The sequence below is a fragment of the Aspergillus mulundensis genome (genome assembly GCF_003369625.1).
Source record: "Aspergillus mulundensis strain DSM 5745 chromosome Unknown scaffold_0, whole genome shotgun sequence".
NCBI classification, from domain to species: domain Eukaryota; kingdom Fungi; phylum Ascomycota; class Eurotiomycetes; order Eurotiales; family Aspergillaceae; genus Aspergillus; species Aspergillus mulundensis.
The window spans coordinates 5,087,835-5,103,962 of record NW_020797888.1 but is presented as its reverse complement, the minus strand read 5'-3'; the positions used below and the strand labels follow the sequence as shown (position 1 = coordinate 5,103,962).

The following is a 16,128-nucleotide window of genomic DNA, read 5'->3' as shown; positions in this document are numbered from 1 at the left end:
ACCCACACCAACTGACTTTGGAAGAAGAAATCAGCCTTCAACGTGCTTTTCCGGCTCCTTGCGTCTTGGGCGATTAGTTCTACATCTCTACCGGCTTCATCTTCGCCCATTTAGGATACCCCTCTTCGCTTTGGAGGAGAAGAGATAGCATTATTCCGAACGCGGCTTACATACGCCACTGCCACTGCCACTGCCGCCGTGGGCTAACAGAACTAGACTGACGACGAGACCAACCGTCATCTCCCTCGCCCAACACAACTCCCACACACACTCTCTCACCACCTCCATCCACGACCTCGGGAGACGGACTGGCTCTGCTCCAACCGCCTCTCTTTCTGAATTCATTCGCACCTACCACCAAACGCTCTTTACCACTCACTCGATCTCGAGTTGTGACCGGCGAGCCTCAATCTCCGTCTCCGGATTCCTGCGCGCCCCCCGTCTTCTGTGAACCCACCTCTCTACTTCAACTACCCCTCCCACACACTACACCGTCACAATGTCGAAAGTCGTGCGCAGCGTGAAAAACGTCACCAAGGGTTACTCCGCCGTTCAGGTGAAAGTCCGAAATGGTAGGTCCCTGTCTATCCGGTTACCGGATACCGATTCCGGTCGGACGTTGGATCGATTGCTGACACTTTGCGTTCGTAGCGACGAGTAATGACCATTGGGGCCCGACCGGGACCGATATGGCAGAAATCGCCTCTCTGACATTTGGCAGGTAGGCTTTTCAAGACCGCAATGGCATGACACTCCTGGTGCTAACTACGTCACAGCCCGACAGACTTCTACGAGATCATGGATATGTTAGACAAGCGGCTGAACGATAAGGGCAAGAACTGGCGCCACGTGCTGAAGTCGTTGAAGGTACTCGACTACTGTCTCCACGAAGGTTCTGAACTCGTCGTCACATGGGCCCGGAAGAACGTGTACATCATCAAGACCCTGCGCGAGTTCCAGTACATCGACGAAGACAGCAGAGATGTTGGTCAGGATGGTGAGTGGATATGCGTTTACATTCTCCGCGCGAGCCGTCGACTAATGTGTTGTCTGTTTAGTCCGTGTTGCTGCCAAGGAACTTACCGCCCTTATCTTGGATGAAGACCGACTGCGCAGTGAACGATCCGACCGCAAGCTCTGGAAGTCCCGGGTAAGCGGTCTCGATGACCACCATGGTGGCCACGGAAATGGTGTGCCGCCACAACGAAGAGAGCGACGGGACCGTCGGCGCGATGACGAGGATGCGGAGTACCGCTTGGCAATCGAAGCAAGCAAATACGAGGCGGAAGAAGAGCGCAGGCGACGAGCGCAGTCTCAGGGCAACGGAGAAGATAACGACGAGGACCTGGCTAAGGCGATCAAGCTTAGCAAGGAAGAGGAAGAATTGCGCAGGCGCGAGCTGGAGGAAGCCAACGCCCAGTCTCTGTTTGACGATAGTAAACCTGCGGCCCAGCCGCAGCCCACCGGCTTCAACCAGGGTTATCAGCAGCAGAGCGCGGTCGACTGGTTCGGCAACCCGATCAACGCTCAGCAACCGCTGACGACTGGATACCTCAACAACCAATATGCGAACGCGACCGGATTCCAGGGACAGGCTACCGGCATGAACGGATATTCTAACGGTTTCCAGCCGCAGCCCACAGGTTACAGCCAGAACCCTTATGCTCAGAACAACTTTCTGCAACCTCAGGCTACCCTCCAACCTCAGCAGACCGGTTTTAGTGCCAACAACCCTTGGGGCACGGATATGTTTGGTCAACAGCAGCAGCAGCAGCAAGCGCCACAGCAGGATGGCATGCTATCACCAGGCTCCAACAACCCATGGGCTAACAACCAGCCTGAGGCTCTGAAACCCATGCCGACTGGCTCCAACAACCCATTCGCCGCTCGTACGCAGTTCCACCAAGCCCCAAGGCCCTCTACGTCGGGCGCTCCGTCCCTCAACACCCTGTCAGAGAACCGAGCGACGAACCAATTCTCAAACCAGTTCTCCAACCAATTCTCGTCCTCGCCGAACCCCATTGCGAACTACCAAGCACCTCAATCACCTCAGCAGACGCAGACTTTGGCGCCGCCTAAACCCGCGCCCCAGATGGACCCTCACGCTGCTCGTTTGAACGCTCTTTTGGCCACCGGCGAGGGCCAAGACACATTCGGCAACACCGGTGACCTGCGCATCCCCGCGCAGCACACAGCGCCTGGCACCTTTGTCAACTCCGCGGGCCAGGGCTTGGACCGATTAAGGGCCACGCACACCGGGAACAACCCGTTCTATGCCCAACAGCAGCAATTCGTGCCGCAGCAGACCGGCTATCTTCAGCAGCCCAGTAACCCTTGGGGAGGCCACCAGCAGCCGCAACAGGGTGGCAGCCTGATTGATTTGTGAGATGGTTGGCCGGTCATGAGACGCTTGTTTAGTTAATTCTTTCTTTCCTGTCTGTTTTTTGTTTCGTCCGCACATTCGACTCTACGGTGTCCAGATACCACTTTTCTCTCTGTTTCCTTTCATCAAACCCCCTCGTTATCATCTTCTTTCCTTGTGTCTGTGATTATATTATATGATATCGGTTGGGCATGTTTTATCTCCCTGCATCTCTCAGAAGCTTAGCAAACAAGTCAGTCACTCACCTTGTTTCTTCGATACCATCTCCGGTTTAGTATTCAATTCTCCTACGACTAAAGTCTGTGCCTCCTTACTATCCTATGCTTTCATCAATCCTATTCATCAACCAATTACTATATTTACTCGTATCATATCCTGTATATCATGTACATAGTCACTAAAGAGGAGATCTCGTCGGTTGAAGCAATTTAAGCTCATTCTTAGTCCCAGCCCGGCCCTCTCATCCGACCCCGGCCTACGCACCTCATGCTATCTCCAGAGCCCAGTTTGAGCTTGATGACTTTCTCTCCAGGAATATATGTAACTGCTGCTATAGATCCATGGAGAGTTAGGGCACGGTCGTGGACACTTCACGATGTGGTCAGCAAGCTCGTGAAAGCGCTTACTTTTGACTGCAAATCCAAAGGGGCAATATTAAAGTCATCTATAGCTTAAACTTGGTGGGGTATGCTGATCTGCTCGCTCGCAGGGTCCTATGCTCTCATCTTCTTTCTTCACCTTCCTTCATTTCGTACCATCAACCACTTCTTTCTGTATATCATATATATATTTACAATCATGCTCTCCTCCCGCGGTAAAAAGAACGCAGACTCCTTCGACATTCCCTGGCGTTTCGCCGTCGCCCCAACCTACAACAAGGAAACCAATCCCGAAGGCATCATTTGCTTCGGGATGGCCGAACACGTACAGCGAACTCCCAATGTTCTCTCGAGCCCGTGTTAACTGTGCGCAGGGCCCCGTCCGCACCGAAGTAGCCGAGTATATCAACAACAATGTCCGCCATCATCCCTCCAGATCAAGCATACTCCACTAACATCCTCCCCCCAGGTAAAATTCACCACGGACTCTATCTGCTACCCCTCAATGGCAACCTCCAACCCCCTCCCTGCAGCCGCAGCATCCCACATAAATAAATATTTCAACCCGCTTTGCCCCGTAACGCCCGACATGATCGTCAAGACCAACGGCTGCTCGGCGGCAGGGAACATGCTGTCCTTTGCGCTTGCGGAGCCCGGCGATGCCGTCCTGGTAAGTAAGCCAGTGTATGGGCGGTTCGAGCTCGATTATGGGGTGCAGGGGGGCGTTGAGGTTGTCTATGCGGATACGGATGTCGATGAGGCGTTTGGGGTGGGTTGTGTAGAGAGGTATGAGGAGGCGCTGAATACGGCGCAGGAGAGGGGGTTAAGAGTGAGGGCGGTTGTCGTTGTGAATCCGCATAATCCTGTTGGTATGTTTATCTCTACTCCCATGCCCATGCCTTTGTTTGAGAAGTATGCGTTACTGACAGGGCCTAGGCCGCTGCTATCCGCCAGCAACGCTCATTGAGATCATGAAGTTCTGCAACAGACACCGGCTCCATCTGATCAGTGATGAGATCTATGCACTGTGTGTATTCGAGTCTGGGAACCCCGAGGCAGTCCCGTTTTCGTCTGTGCTTTCGCTTGCTACGCCGGATATTATAGATCCAAATTTCGTGCATGTACTGTATGGGTTCAGCAAGGTGAGTGCCCGGGAATATCGTCGACCTCCTAGCAAGAGTCCAAGGTGTCAAGAAAAGCCCTAATAACAAGTGCAGGACTTTGCATCTGGCGGCCTCCATATCGGCTTCATAATCTCCCAGAACGTCGAGCTCCGTCGAGCTTGCTCGGCGATGCTGTAAGTACATTTCATGTCCCAAATAAGTCCAATCCATCCTGATAATCAGGTAGAGCTGATATACAATCATCAAAACCAGGAGATTCCACAGCCCGTCCTCAGCGGCTGAGACGATAGGTGCTACAATTTTTCAAGACGAGGACTTCGTATCCAGATTCACAGAGAAGTCTCGACGGGATCTTGCCTATTCGTACCGGATAGCTACTTCGATCCTTGATAAAAAGGGAATCAATTACGTCAAGGGAGGGTGAGCAAGCAGCATCGCAACGAAGAATACTACGGAATGGAATGATTAATGTGATTTCATGTACAGAAATGCTGGCTTCTTCCTTTATATCGACCTCTCGCCATACCTTTCACTCACCAAGGATAGCTCACTACAGTCCCGAGAACGCGAATTCGCACTCGCCCAGAAACTCCTTGATAATGGGCTCTTCTTACATCCGGGCGAGGAGCATGGGAAGGAGCCGGGGTGGTTCAGACTTGTCTTTTCGCATGATGAGGATACTTTAAGGGAAGGGCTACGGAGGTATGTTTTTACTCGTACCGAACAGATCTGTACTTTCCATGCAGTCATCGACTAACATGACGATAGGCTTATCAAGACCGTTAAAACATTAGACTTAGGCCATCAAACGAAATAGATGTCAATTCATCAATAGATCAATTTCACCGCCAGTACCAATACAGTACCCCAATCATAAGCCCATCATTAAACAACATAAGATATTGATCCCAGAATCCCAAAAAGCAGAAAGAAGACAAAGGCATGTAAGAAAATCACTTCCACTGCCCCGCATCCTCAACCCCCTTCCCAACCTTCCTCAGCCCATCCTCAAGCCCCGTCCCGACATTCCCCAGTGCATCGCCCACAGGCCGTCCCGTGCTGCCGGCAGCACTGTTCACCGTATCGCCGAGCCCGCGCGTTGCGGCGCCCGTCACGCCCCCAACTGTCTTTGACACACCGCCGACGGTGTTGCCCAGTGTGGAAGTGAGGAATTTGGCGGCGCCCGTTACGCCGGATTCGTTGGAGCCGGAGGTGGTGTTCCAGTTGTTGGTGGGCATTTTGGGTGTTTTGGTTATGTTAAAAGATGTGGAGGTTGGTTTGTGATTCTTGTTTTGTACTGTTTGTTTGGCAGGTAGTGGGATGTAGTAATCAATATGGACAGATGTATGTTTGATGGAAGACAGACGGAGAGGTGTTGATCGCGAGGTTTATATACTTCGCTTGGGGTTGTCGCCTCTGACGTCACTGGCGAGGTCATAGTATCGCGAGAAGCGATCAACATTTCTGGCGTCGAATCGGAGGATTGTCGACGTATCGGAATTTGGAATCTGACAGGGAGAGTATATTGAGGCTTAATATAGGAATGAGATCATCTCCACATGGATATGTCTGGTGATGGGGTGGGAATTCCAGCATACATCATATAGCGTACGTGAACATCAGTGCTGTCGTTTGTATGATACAACCTTGGAACTGTTGGCCGGACAAAAAAAGCTTTATTAACATGAAGATAGGAGAAGGATATTCTTTCTGTCCTTTTTCGTGCAAGGTTTCAACTCCGAGATCCTGCTTCATCACAAAACCTCGGCATAGCTTAAGACACATCCAGTCTACTGAGTTGAGCGGACCGAGATCAAGCTGGTACTGCATTGACAACAGGACCATGAAGGGGGGTGTCACCGCATATAAAATTCAAACGGCTCCTTCTCCCTCCCATACGGACTCTCATCCTCATCAACTACAAACCCTCTATTCATTCCCTCTGTTATCCACCATTTCCGGATCCGCACCCTGACCCAACAGGACCTCATATGGACTCCGCGTATTCATAGCCGCATAGGTACATCAGCGGCGTCTGGCCCAGTTCATCCCTAGCACTAACGTCTGCCCCAGCGTCAACCAGAGCCTTGATGATCCGCTCATTCCTGTACCAGAGTATGGAGCCAAGATTCAGCATGAGAGGCGTTTGACCGTCACCCTTGGCACCATCTCTGATATCGACCGTTGCGCCCTGGTAAAGTAGCAGTTGTACGACCTTGACGTGTCCTCGAAGAGCGGCTACGCAGAGGGGCGATCCTTCGGTTGAATTGGAGACGAGGACATGATCAACATCGATGTCGGTGCGTTGAAGCAGTATCTTCATCAACTCCTCCGCTCCATGGGAGGCCGCGAGGTGCAAGGCCGCGTTGTAGCCATATACGTGTTCGTCTTTGTACATGCCCATCTCAAGGAGCTTGATAAAGGTTCTGGGCAGATCGTTCACGAGGGCTCGTAGCGTTTCGAGATGGATGGATGCTGGATCAGCGCCTCGTCTTAGAAGAAGCAAGGCGGCTTCATCGTTGCGCAGATGCATGGCTTTATTCAGAGGTTTTATGCCGTCGGTAGTACTGGCTGGGGAATTGAGGTCGGCGCCGTAGTCGAGGCATTCTGGAGACTGGGCTCGAAATTGGTACGAATAGCCTAGGTTAGCGCCTTGCGGATATTGCCTCGCTAGAGGAGCGGGTTGAGAGTCTGGTAGAATGTGCTGTTCGTGCGCGCAAAGGAGTTAAGGGTCTTGGGTGAGTCTATTTGGTCGGCGATGTAGAGAATGAGCTCGATGGAGATGGTGGGCATGGACATATTGAGGCCTGAATATTGAATGAATATTGGAGGAACTGAAATATAACTACAGCTGTCACCAGAAGGAAGGAAAGCAGCACCCCCTTTACCCCCCGCCCTCCTCCTTCCCAAACGGCCATGGGCCGCAGATCAAAGCAGGTCCTAGTCTAGACCTCATGGCAGCTGGCGGCAAAACCCAGTACTAATGCACTTGAATTGACTGGAGATGAGTATAGATGCAGTGGAAGATCATGGCGATAGAATTATAGACCAAACTCATCTCCGGGTTTCTCCTCTCATAAAAGGGCTCTAGGTCTGATACTCATCGAGGAACTTGAAATATCTGACTCGCATCGTGGCACTTATACCGTCTTCATCGTGTATCTCCGCATCGCCTCCGTGCTCCAACAGATAATCCCATATTAAGGTCTGCGTATTGCCAGCCACATTCCACAGCGGCGTACGCCCAAGGCAGTCTCTAGCGTTGACGTCTGCTCCAGCCTCAACAAGAAGCTTGACAATTTGTTCACTTGGATTGGGAACAAGTCCAGCGCCAAGGTGCGCCAGTAGAGGCGTCTCTCCATCATTACCTCTGAGGTCGACTGATGCGCCGTGTTCAAGCAGGAGCTGCACGAGTTTAACGTCGCCATAACGTGCGGCGATGGTCAGGGCTGAGGCACCGGTATACGGGGGGTCTCTGATACGGACACGGTCAATATCGATCGCAAGGTCGGTGCGCTCAAGAAGCATTCTTGCTCCCGTCTCGCACCCGAACTGGACCATCTGCTGTAGAGCCCAGGCTGCCCCTCGGTCCTTGTCTTTGCATCTAGAAAATAGACCACGATCGAAGAGCGCCATGAAGGTTTTCGGCAAAAGCTTCGTGTCGATTATTGGCATCTCAAAATCCAGGTTTTTCGGCATTGAGAAGCGCGCCGCGAATGTTTGCGGTAAAAGCTTCATGGTGAATATTGACATCTCCCAATCAAAAGATCTCGGGCTAGCTCCTTGCTCAAGCAGGAACGCTGCCATATCATCGCTGTGACACTTCACAGCAAGTTCAAAAGGAGTTATGAGACCTCTGTCGTTTGAGTTTGGGATATAGCCAAAAGGTGTCAGTGAAGCCGATTGAATGTCAGCTCCAAGATCAACGCATTTCCGGAGGGTGGGCAGAAAGTCGGCACAGATAGCCCATGCTAGTGCAATGGAAAAGTTCTGCTGGTAGAGGCGTGTGTTGAGGAATCGGTAGTATTTTCCGTCTGTGCGGACGAAGTGATTGAGATCTTGTGGTGCTAGGTATTCTGCGATGCAGAGTATAAGTTCGCAGGGGAGTGACGTGAGAGACATGTTGGTGATTGGTGTTGTAGTGTTGATGTCTGGATGCGTTTTTAGAAGAGTAGGCGAGTGCATGAGAGTAGATGAGAGTAGGGAGATGATAGGAGGAAGATGGGAGTAAGTGGACGAGTGAAGTGAAGGTTGGGTTGGAGCTGAGCATTGTTGAGTGTTACTAGAAGAAGTAAGTAGGTCGGTCACTTTGGAAGCGACGCCCTGTCAAGCTTCCCGACTCAGGTCGCGTTCTACTCTAGAGTAGCTCCCATCAACAGTCGTCATAATGTCTTTTGATTGCGCTTGAATGTAATCTGCATATCTAGATATCTAGATGTATAATACTTACTCAACGTTGACAAAGCTGAATGTCGGCTGGCCAGGAACAGCATTCTCAGCCTGGAGACCTTCCCTCTTCTCACCGGAGCCCAGGATCTCACCGGTCTTGCCGCCCTCGTCAACAGCAACGACCTCAATCTCCTTGGCACCCGTCGTCTTCTTCAGGTTCACTGACATCTCCTTGAGAACAGCGAACTCATCGAAGGGCAGCTTGCGCTCGAACACGATCTCGGGGGCCTCCTTGGTGCCAATGAGGCGCTTCTTGAGACCCTGGACGAAGGGCATGGCCTTCTTCATCTCACCGAGCTTGCCGACCTTGGCGTTCAGCTCCTTGTCGTTGATGGACAGGGAGACGGCGTCAAAGGCCTCGCGGACGAGGTCAATGTACTTCTCCTGCCATGAGGGGAACTTCTTCGCGGCGAAGATGGTGATCTTCTTGGGCTTGCGGGGGTCGAAGCTCTGGGCCTTGCCCTTGGCGAGCTTCTTGACGAAGGTGGCTTCCGCGGACAGAATGCTGGAGGAGGTCGCGCGGACGTAGTTGTTGGCTGCTGAGAGCTCGGCTGAAGGCTCCGCGACCTCGGGGAACAGAGCGCGGTGGATGGTGTCAGGCTGTACAAGTTAGAACTGAAATCGCATCGCAAGTGTCTACAGTCATACCTTGTTCAGGATTTCGAGCCAGATGTACTCGGACCAGTGAGGCGCGATGGGCGACATCATCAGTGCCTGGAGCTCAACGTAGCGCAGGACCACATCGCGGTGCATTCCAATGCCGGCGGAGGTGGCAGCCTCACGGTAGGCGTCACGGGCACCGACCAAGTCGTACAGACTGGACTTCAGGGCAAGCTTGAAGTTGGTACTAGAGCATGTTAGCGATTGTAATATAGGTGAGGTGGCTGATTCACTCACTCTTGGTAGTTCTTCTTGCCCTCGCGAACAAGAGTATTGAGCTCGTTGTCGAAGACCTTGTCCCAGAAGTGGTCTGCAGGTCCGGTTCGAAGGCTCTCATCCTTGACAACCTCCTCGATCCACTCCTTGAGGGTGAAGAGACGCAGGATGTTGCTGTTGGCAACGCTCTCCTCGAAGTTGGCGTCCTCAATTCCATCACCAGCGTCAGCAAAGGCAATGCGAGTAGCATCAGCACCGAACTTGTCAACAGAGTCCTTCAGAGTCAGGAAGTTTCCGGTACTCTTGCTCATCTTGTCACCGTTCAGAAGCAAGTGTCCGTTGGCGCGAACACCGCGAGGCCAGTATTGTGGGGGGAAGAGAGCAACGTGGATGTAAAGGAAGAAAGTCAAGTGGTTCTGGATGAGATCCTTTCCGGACACTCGGACGTCCATGGGGTACCAGTATTCGAACTCTCTTCGCATAGCCTGAAGGTCGTCCTTGCCAAGTCCGCTCTTCGACACGAGCTCATCGCTGATCTCGCGCCTGCAGAAAATGTAATCCCAAACCTCGTCGATCATCTGCTCTGCCTTGATGTTGAGTTTACCAACCGTCTTACCGTAGCGGTCGCCGTGCAAGAGGTGTGCAATGGTGTAGTAGGCCATGTAGATCGTACTGTCACTCAGACTCTCGACAAGGAACTTCTGGTCCCAGGGGAGCTTCGAGCCGAGACCGTACGTTCTGGCGCACGCCCAGCGGTTCAGCCAGTCGAGGTTCTTCTCGAAACCGTTCCTCGTCTCGCTAGAATATGTGTTGAGGGTGTTCACGACGTGGTTGAGGGTGGTCTCCTGCCACTCCTTATCGTTCTCACCGTAGTTCAAGAACCATTGTCCAAGGTAGGCAACGACACAGTCGTCTCCACTTCGGCTGACAACCTTACCCATGGGGTCGGCGAAGGCGAAAGCATCGCCGCTGTCGTAGAGAGACTTGCGAATCTTGTCCTTGGCAGCGCTGACTGGCTCACCCTTGAACTCTCCAACAATCATAGTGCCCTTGTAGAAGGCTTCACCATAGGCCAGTTCCTTGGCCTGGGCGAGCTGGTTGACATCCTTAGGGGAGTTGATCTTGAGCTGCTTCACAAGCGCGGGCGCGGTGAGATTACCGTAAGTGGGCGTCTCAATGAGAGGGAAGATCTCTAATTCGGCCCATTCCTTCTGGATGCCGTAGTACTCAGGCTTCTTGGCGAGGTCAAGCAGAGTGGCGTAGTCGTCGGGGGAATCCGATGGCACGCAAGTGACGACACCAGTACCCTTGGTAGCAGAAACGCCCTCCATGGGAAGAATGCGCACACCCTCCTTGTGGAATGACAGGGGCGCGTTGATGAGGGTACCAACGAATGCGGAACCCGGAGCCGTCAGAACGGTGGGCAGCTGGTCCTGGGTCTTGGGGAAGTTCTTCTCGTCAAAGAAGGTGCCCTGGAAAGCCATGTTCCAAGCACCGCGCTTGGTGCAGATATAGTACTCCTTCTCCTTGACCCTGAAGATACCGTACTCAATCTTGGGGCCGAGGAAGCAGCAGTTCTGACCGTACATGGTCTCAGGACGCAGGGTAGCGGGGATGAAGTACACATTGGCGTCATCCTCGATCTTGCCCTTGACGAGCTCTGCAATTTGGGGTGCCCACTCCTTGACCTTCAGCTTCATAGCGGTGTATTCCTGGGGTCCAACACCCTCACCCTCGGTTCGGTCGTGGTCCATGCAAGGCTGGCCGTCCTTGGGAGAGTAAATGGTGTATCGGTTACCGTACTGAATCTTGCCGAGTTCGTACAGACGGTTCATCTGCCAGCGCACAAAGGCGTCGTAGTAAGGGTTGGCATCAGTGGTGACCATCTGTCGGCGCCAGTCGATACCCGCACCGAGGCTGTCAAGGTCACGGATGGCAAGGGGAGGGAAGTGTTCGAGCCAGTAGTTGGCATCCGCAAACTTGTGGATCTCCTCGATGGGAATGCCAATAGCAAGCATGATCTGGAATTGGTACTTCATCTTCACGGTCTTGGCGGCGGCCTTGCTCTTCTTTCCGGAGAACTTCTCCTGCTGCTCGCCCTTAACCTCCTGGGTAGGGGCAGCGACGGCGGAGGTTTCCTCATCCTCATCCTTGTAGCCTTCAAAGTTCTGTCCAAACTTCTTAACCTCATCGGCAAGCTTATCAGCACAGGCCTTGATGGGCATACCGGTGCAGTGGAAACCAAGGGGGAACAGAGCCCTCTTTCCCTCCATACGGGCGGTGGCGGCCATGAACTCGACTTTACTGGCGGTGAAACTGTGTCCGGCGTGCAGGGTACCGTTCATGTATGGGTAGGCCATGGTGCCGAAGAACTTGGGGTACTTCTCACGGAGCTCGTCGGCGGTCATGCTGCCGGCAGGAACCTCGGACAGAGAGGGGGCGTCGACTTCAAAGACCTTGTTTTCCTTCCATTGCGCCTGGTACTTCTTCTCGATGGCGATAAGGGCATCTCTTTTCTCGGTCTGTATAGATCCAAAATTAGCTCGTACAAAGAATTAGGGCATGGAGGGGCAGACGTTTTCAAGCTTGAGGGTGTTCTTGGAGCTGTTGCCCGGATCGAGCGCAGCTGCGGACGCAGCGGCGGCGGCCATGGCTCTCTGTGTAGTCTGCTAATTGCAAACTGTATAGATCAGCCAAGAGGCAAGTGAGGCAGAAATGAGTCAGGAATGATTGTTTTCCAGACCGCGGGGTCAGCCCGATCAAAGGCCGCGAAAAGATTATGTGGGACGCGGAGTCACTCACCGCCTTCTCTTCGTGGCACCACCGCTCTGTGTCACGTGCGGTTATCGGAGCCGTTTCTTTTCGCCGACAATCTTTCGACGGAGTCGAGATCATCAATTGCACACGTTCAGCCCGGTTTCTCGGTCTATACCTCTCTTTTAGTCCTTCAGAGAGAGCGTATCGCGTGTACGCGCAAAATCCGCCATCATGCCGAACCTTATGAAGCGTCTGCGGAAGCTGAAAACTGTACGTCCTTTATCCCAATCAAGTTTCAACTGCTAACGTGTTTCTCCAGAGGGTAATTCTCCCCGAATCATATTCATTCGCCTTGAAATCTTGCCATTCAACTACCGGATCGAAATCTGTCACAATCGACCAAAGTCCCTAGACCACCGCTAACCCACGCAGGTCCTCAATGTCCGTGTCGGAACAGGCGCCGCAATCTTTCCCTCCGCCGCTACCGCAACCCCCGAATACCCAGCCGTCACACGCCTACACCTCACATATGCTCGCAAGATCTACGGCGGACACCAAGGAGCGCGGCATTTCTGGCGGAATTGCCTCACCCGACTCAAGTACCACAACCCGGGTGTCCCTATGACCGTGAAGCAGACCGAAAACCAGGAAGGACCCGCCTCTTTGACGGTATACTTTGCAGAGAAGCTCAGCAAAGCTGCGTCGCTGAACACCGCGGACAAGGACGAGCATGCGCCCGCACCCTCTGCGACGGAGAAGACGGCTACCGTTGATGTCCGCAACCTCAACTACACCGATATCTGGATGAAAGTGAAGAACATGACGGGGGCACAGGAGGTGGCCGCGACTGAGAAAGAACAGGAAGAACTGCAGAAGATCGAACAGGAAGCACAGAAGTCCGTCAAGGACCGAGCGCGTATTGCTGCCATGCGACAGGCGAAGCTGGATCACGAGAGGATGTTGGCAGCGGCAAAGGGAGAGGCTGCGAAGCTGAGTCAAGGGTGATAAAAGGCTCTGTGTGCGAGGGTTTGGCTTTGGGACTCATTGTAGCATAGCATTTTGTCTGTTTCGTGTAATTTTAGGATTTTTCCATGGACTATACTCTACCTTATCTTCACTTGTTTTCGCCCTTCATGCCACCGGATTTGAGTTACAAGCAGTATAGGTGAGTCTAAGCATCATGCATATATGCTGTTCATCTTACTAGTGTACAGATTGGCTATATAACAACCATGTTAGCCACTACTCTACATGCATTGGAGCCGCAAGAGTAAAGACCAACCGAACCTATACAAGACACTCAGATAACCGCTGACGAGAACGTACCAATATCTGTATGAAATCGAATCTCCTACACCTCCAACGGCCCCGGACGAGCTCCGGCCGGCCCAGTGTACATTAAGCAATCGAGCTCCAGCCATTCCCTTCAACTTCCCATCACTGTCTTTACAGCTACGTCCTACACCACAAAATGGCCACAAAAACCCGCCTCCAAACCTCCCTTGCTCGCGCCGTCGCCCGCGAAGCCCCCTCCGTCGGCCAATGGCTCGAATTCCCAGGCTACCAGCTCGCCAGAACGGTCGCATCCCTAGGTGAAGACGTACGTCGCCTACACTACCCTATCTTATCTCAATCTGGGCACCGTCATTCTCAAAGCACTTACTGATAAAGCCCAGTGGGTCCTAATAGACTGCGAGCACGGCGCCATCTCCGACACCGACATGCACCTGCAAGTGGCCGCCGTCGCCAGCGCAAACTGTTCACCCATCGTGCGCATCCCCGCCTCAGAACCCTGGATGATGAAGCGCGCGCTCGACGCCGGCGCCCACGGGATCATGGTCCCCATGTGCGAGACCGCCGCGCAAGCGCGCTCCATCGTCGCAGGGTGCAAGTACCCACCAACAGGGATCCGCGGCGCAGGCGCCATGTTCGCGCACAGCGCATTCAACCAGAGCCCGCGGGAGTACCTGACGAGCGCGAACGAGAACATCGTTGTGATCGTGCAGATTGAGAGTCGGACGGCTGTGGAGAACTGCGAGGAGATTGCGGGGGTGGAGGGGGTCGATATGCTGTTTGTTGGGCCGAATGATTTGGCCAGTTCGATGGGGCATGTGGCCTTTGAGCACCCGCGTATCCCGGAGGTTCAGGAGGCGATCGCGCGGGTTTTGAGGGCAGCGAAGGACAAGGGGAAGTATGCGGGGCATTTTGCGTTGGGGGCGGAGGAGGCGGCCAGGAGGTGGAGGCAGGGGTTTGACTTTGTGAATTGTGGTGCGGATATTGTGGCTGTTGGGGCTTGGATGGGGGGTGAGATGGAGAGGTTGAAGGGGCTGATTGAGGAGAGTGAGTCTCAGAAGTAGAATGTCTAATATTACTGGAGGTATAGGGAGGGAGATATGGCTGTATACCGTACTGTGATGTATAGAGATACGGTAGAGATAGCCCTAATCAACGCTCCGGCCCGAGACCCGATGCGCCTCGAACTATAAGACAAAACCATACCTACTCCGTAGACTCACCCATCCCAAGTCCTTATTCATCTTAATTCTGCTAGTACCATTAGCTAAAATGCCCACCAACCGCGCCGCCGTCTGGGTCTCGCACCGCACCCTCGCCGTCCAAGAGCGCCCCATCACACCCCCCGGACCCAACGACGTCCTCGTCCAAATCATCTCAACCGGAATCTGCGGCTCGGACGCCCACAACTGGAACAACCCCAATGTCTCAAAGCAGCTAATTCTCGGCCACGAGTCCGCAGGCGTGATCGTGGAAGTCGGCGCCGCGGTGAAAGACCGACAGGTCGGGCAGCGTGTTGCCGTTGAGCCGGGGTTTGCGTGTTCCACGTGCGTCCACACCTTTGCATTTTAGATGTTTCGTAGCTAACAGGTTAGATGCGAGTTCTGCCGCCGCGGCAACCAGAATACCTGCGCGGATCTCAAATACTGCGGCCTCGATCCCACGGACGGCACGCTGCAGCAGTACTTCACCTGCAAAGCACACATGGCAGTGCCCATTCCCGAAAGTGTCTCTTGGGAAGAAGCTGGCGCCATCCAGCCTCTCGCGATTGCGGTGCAGCTCGCCAGACGGGCGGCGCTGAGTGCCAGCAAGACGGTGGCTATATTGTACGCCCCGGTGCCTCCACGTCCCATCCATACAATTCAGACCCGCTAATGGGACTTTCTGGATAGTGGCTGCGGCCCCCTCGGCCTCCTCGTCATCGCTATCGCAAAAGCCTACGGCGTCCGCAACATCCTAGTCTTCGACATCGAGCAATCCCGCCTCGACTTCGCGCTCTCCTACGGCGCAGACATCGGGATCCTCTCGCCGAAAAACACAGAGAACATCGAGCCCCTGAAGTTTGCAACAGAGTTTACATCCTCCGTGAAGCAAGAGCACAATCTCAGCCACGGGGTCGACATCTCCATCGAAGCCAGCGGCGCCGAGTCATCCGCGCAAATGGCGCTTACGATCCTCAAGCCGGGCGGCACGTGTATCCAGGCTGGGCTGGGGAAGCAGCTTACGAGCGTTCCTCTTTTCTTGCTCACGGCGAATGAGCTGACGCTTAAGGGGACGGTGCGGTTTACGCCGGGGTGCTATGCTGAGGCGATTGATTTGGTGCAGAGCAAGAGGGTAGATTTGAAGCCGTTGATTACCGAGACGTTTCCGTTGACGAGGGTGCAGGAGGCGTTTCAGGCGCAGTTTGAGAGGAGGGGGATCAAGATTGTTATTATGAATCAGGAGTAGGCTTCCAGCGTGCAGAGGGTGGCGGGGGTTATATGGACTGTATATACTGGCGTGCTTTCAATGGACATGTGATGTTTGTTCAGGAATCAAGTAAGCAGGTAGTAAGGTCAGTTAGGGAAGTTATTCAATCCCAGGAACACCTCGCTCGAGTCCGGAAACTGCTCCCACAACAAATCATCAAGTACGGGCAACGACGGGA

General features: G+C 53.5%; 8 protein-coding genes across 8 annotated transcripts; 4 read left to right on the top strand and 4 right to left on the bottom strand.

Annotated features, from left to right (window-relative positions):
* Window positions 1-499: 499 nt before the first annotated feature.
* On the top strand, window positions 500-2,386 carry DSM5745_01403 (epsin; the record flags this gene model as incomplete). The annotated part of the gene is made up of 4 exons (XM_026743419.1): window positions 500-572; window positions 652-721; window positions 777-997; window positions 1,059-2,386. The coding sequence occupies 4 exons, from the start codon at window positions 500-502 to the stop codon at window positions 2,384-2,386; spliced, it is 1,692 nt and encodes a 563-aa protein (XP_026609264.1).
* A 795-nt stretch (window positions 2,387-3,181) lies between these two features.
* On the top strand, window positions 3,182-4,923 carry DSM5745_01402 (uncharacterized protein; the record flags this gene model as incomplete). The annotated part of the gene is made up of 7 exons (XM_026743418.1): window positions 3,182-3,307; window positions 3,452-3,851; window positions 3,919-4,124; window positions 4,200-4,279; window positions 4,359-4,526; window positions 4,593-4,808; window positions 4,875-4,923. 7 exons carry the CDS (start codon window positions 3,182-3,184, stop codon window positions 4,921-4,923), a joined length of 1,245 nt encoding a protein of 414 aa, XP_026609263.1.
* A 136-nt stretch (window positions 4,924-5,059) lies between these two features.
* DSM5745_01401 (uncharacterized protein) lies at window positions 5,060-5,344 on the bottom strand (the record flags this gene model as incomplete). Its single annotated transcript, XM_026743417.1, has 2 exons — window positions 5,060-5,068; window positions 5,099-5,344. 2 exons carry the CDS (start codon window positions 5,342-5,344, stop codon window positions 5,060-5,062), a joined length of 255 nt encoding a protein of 84 aa, XP_026609262.1.
* A 749-nt stretch (window positions 5,345-6,093) lies between these two features.
* On the bottom strand, window positions 6,094-6,639 carry DSM5745_01400 (ankyrin repeat domain-containing protein; the record flags this gene model as incomplete). The annotated part of the gene is made up of 1 exon (XM_026743416.1): window positions 6,094-6,639. One exon carries the CDS (start codon window positions 6,637-6,639, stop codon window positions 6,094-6,096), a length of 546 nt encoding a protein of 181 aa, XP_026609261.1.
* A 554-nt stretch (window positions 6,640-7,193) lies between these two features.
* Window positions 7,194-8,228, bottom strand: DSM5745_01399 (ankyrin repeat domain-containing protein; the record flags this gene model as incomplete). The annotated part of the gene is made up of 1 exon (XM_026743415.1): window positions 7,194-8,228. The coding sequence occupies one exon, from the start codon at window positions 8,226-8,228 to the stop codon at window positions 7,194-7,196; it is 1,035 nt and encodes a 344-aa protein (XP_026609260.1).
* A 324-nt stretch (window positions 8,229-8,552) lies between these two features.
* Window positions 8,553-12,082, bottom strand: DSM5745_01398 (leucine--tRNA ligase CDC60; the record flags this gene model as incomplete). The annotated part of the gene is made up of 4 exons (XM_026743414.1): window positions 8,553-9,155; window positions 9,204-9,402; window positions 9,453-11,953; window positions 12,008-12,082. 4 exons carry the CDS (start codon window positions 12,080-12,082, stop codon window positions 8,553-8,555), a joined length of 3,378 nt encoding a protein of 1,125 aa, XP_026609259.1.
* Window positions 12,083-12,419: 337 nt separating this feature from the next.
* On the top strand, window positions 12,420-13,193 carry DSM5745_01397 (mitochondrial 54S ribosomal protein mL61; the record flags this gene model as incomplete). Its single annotated transcript, XM_026743413.1, has 2 exons — window positions 12,420-12,458; window positions 12,621-13,193. 2 exons carry the CDS (start codon window positions 12,420-12,422, stop codon window positions 13,191-13,193), a joined length of 612 nt encoding a protein of 203 aa, XP_026609258.1.
* A 466-nt stretch (window positions 13,194-13,659) lies between these two features.
* DSM5745_01396 (uncharacterized protein) lies at window positions 13,660-15,929 on the top strand (the record flags this gene model as incomplete). The annotated part of the gene is made up of 5 exons (XM_026743412.1): window positions 13,660-13,788; window positions 13,865-14,528; window positions 14,749-15,028; window positions 15,077-15,307; window positions 15,374-15,929. 5 exons carry the CDS (start codon window positions 13,660-13,662, stop codon window positions 15,927-15,929), a joined length of 1,860 nt encoding a protein of 619 aa, XP_026609257.1.
* Window positions 15,930-16,128: the final 199 nt, after the last annotated feature.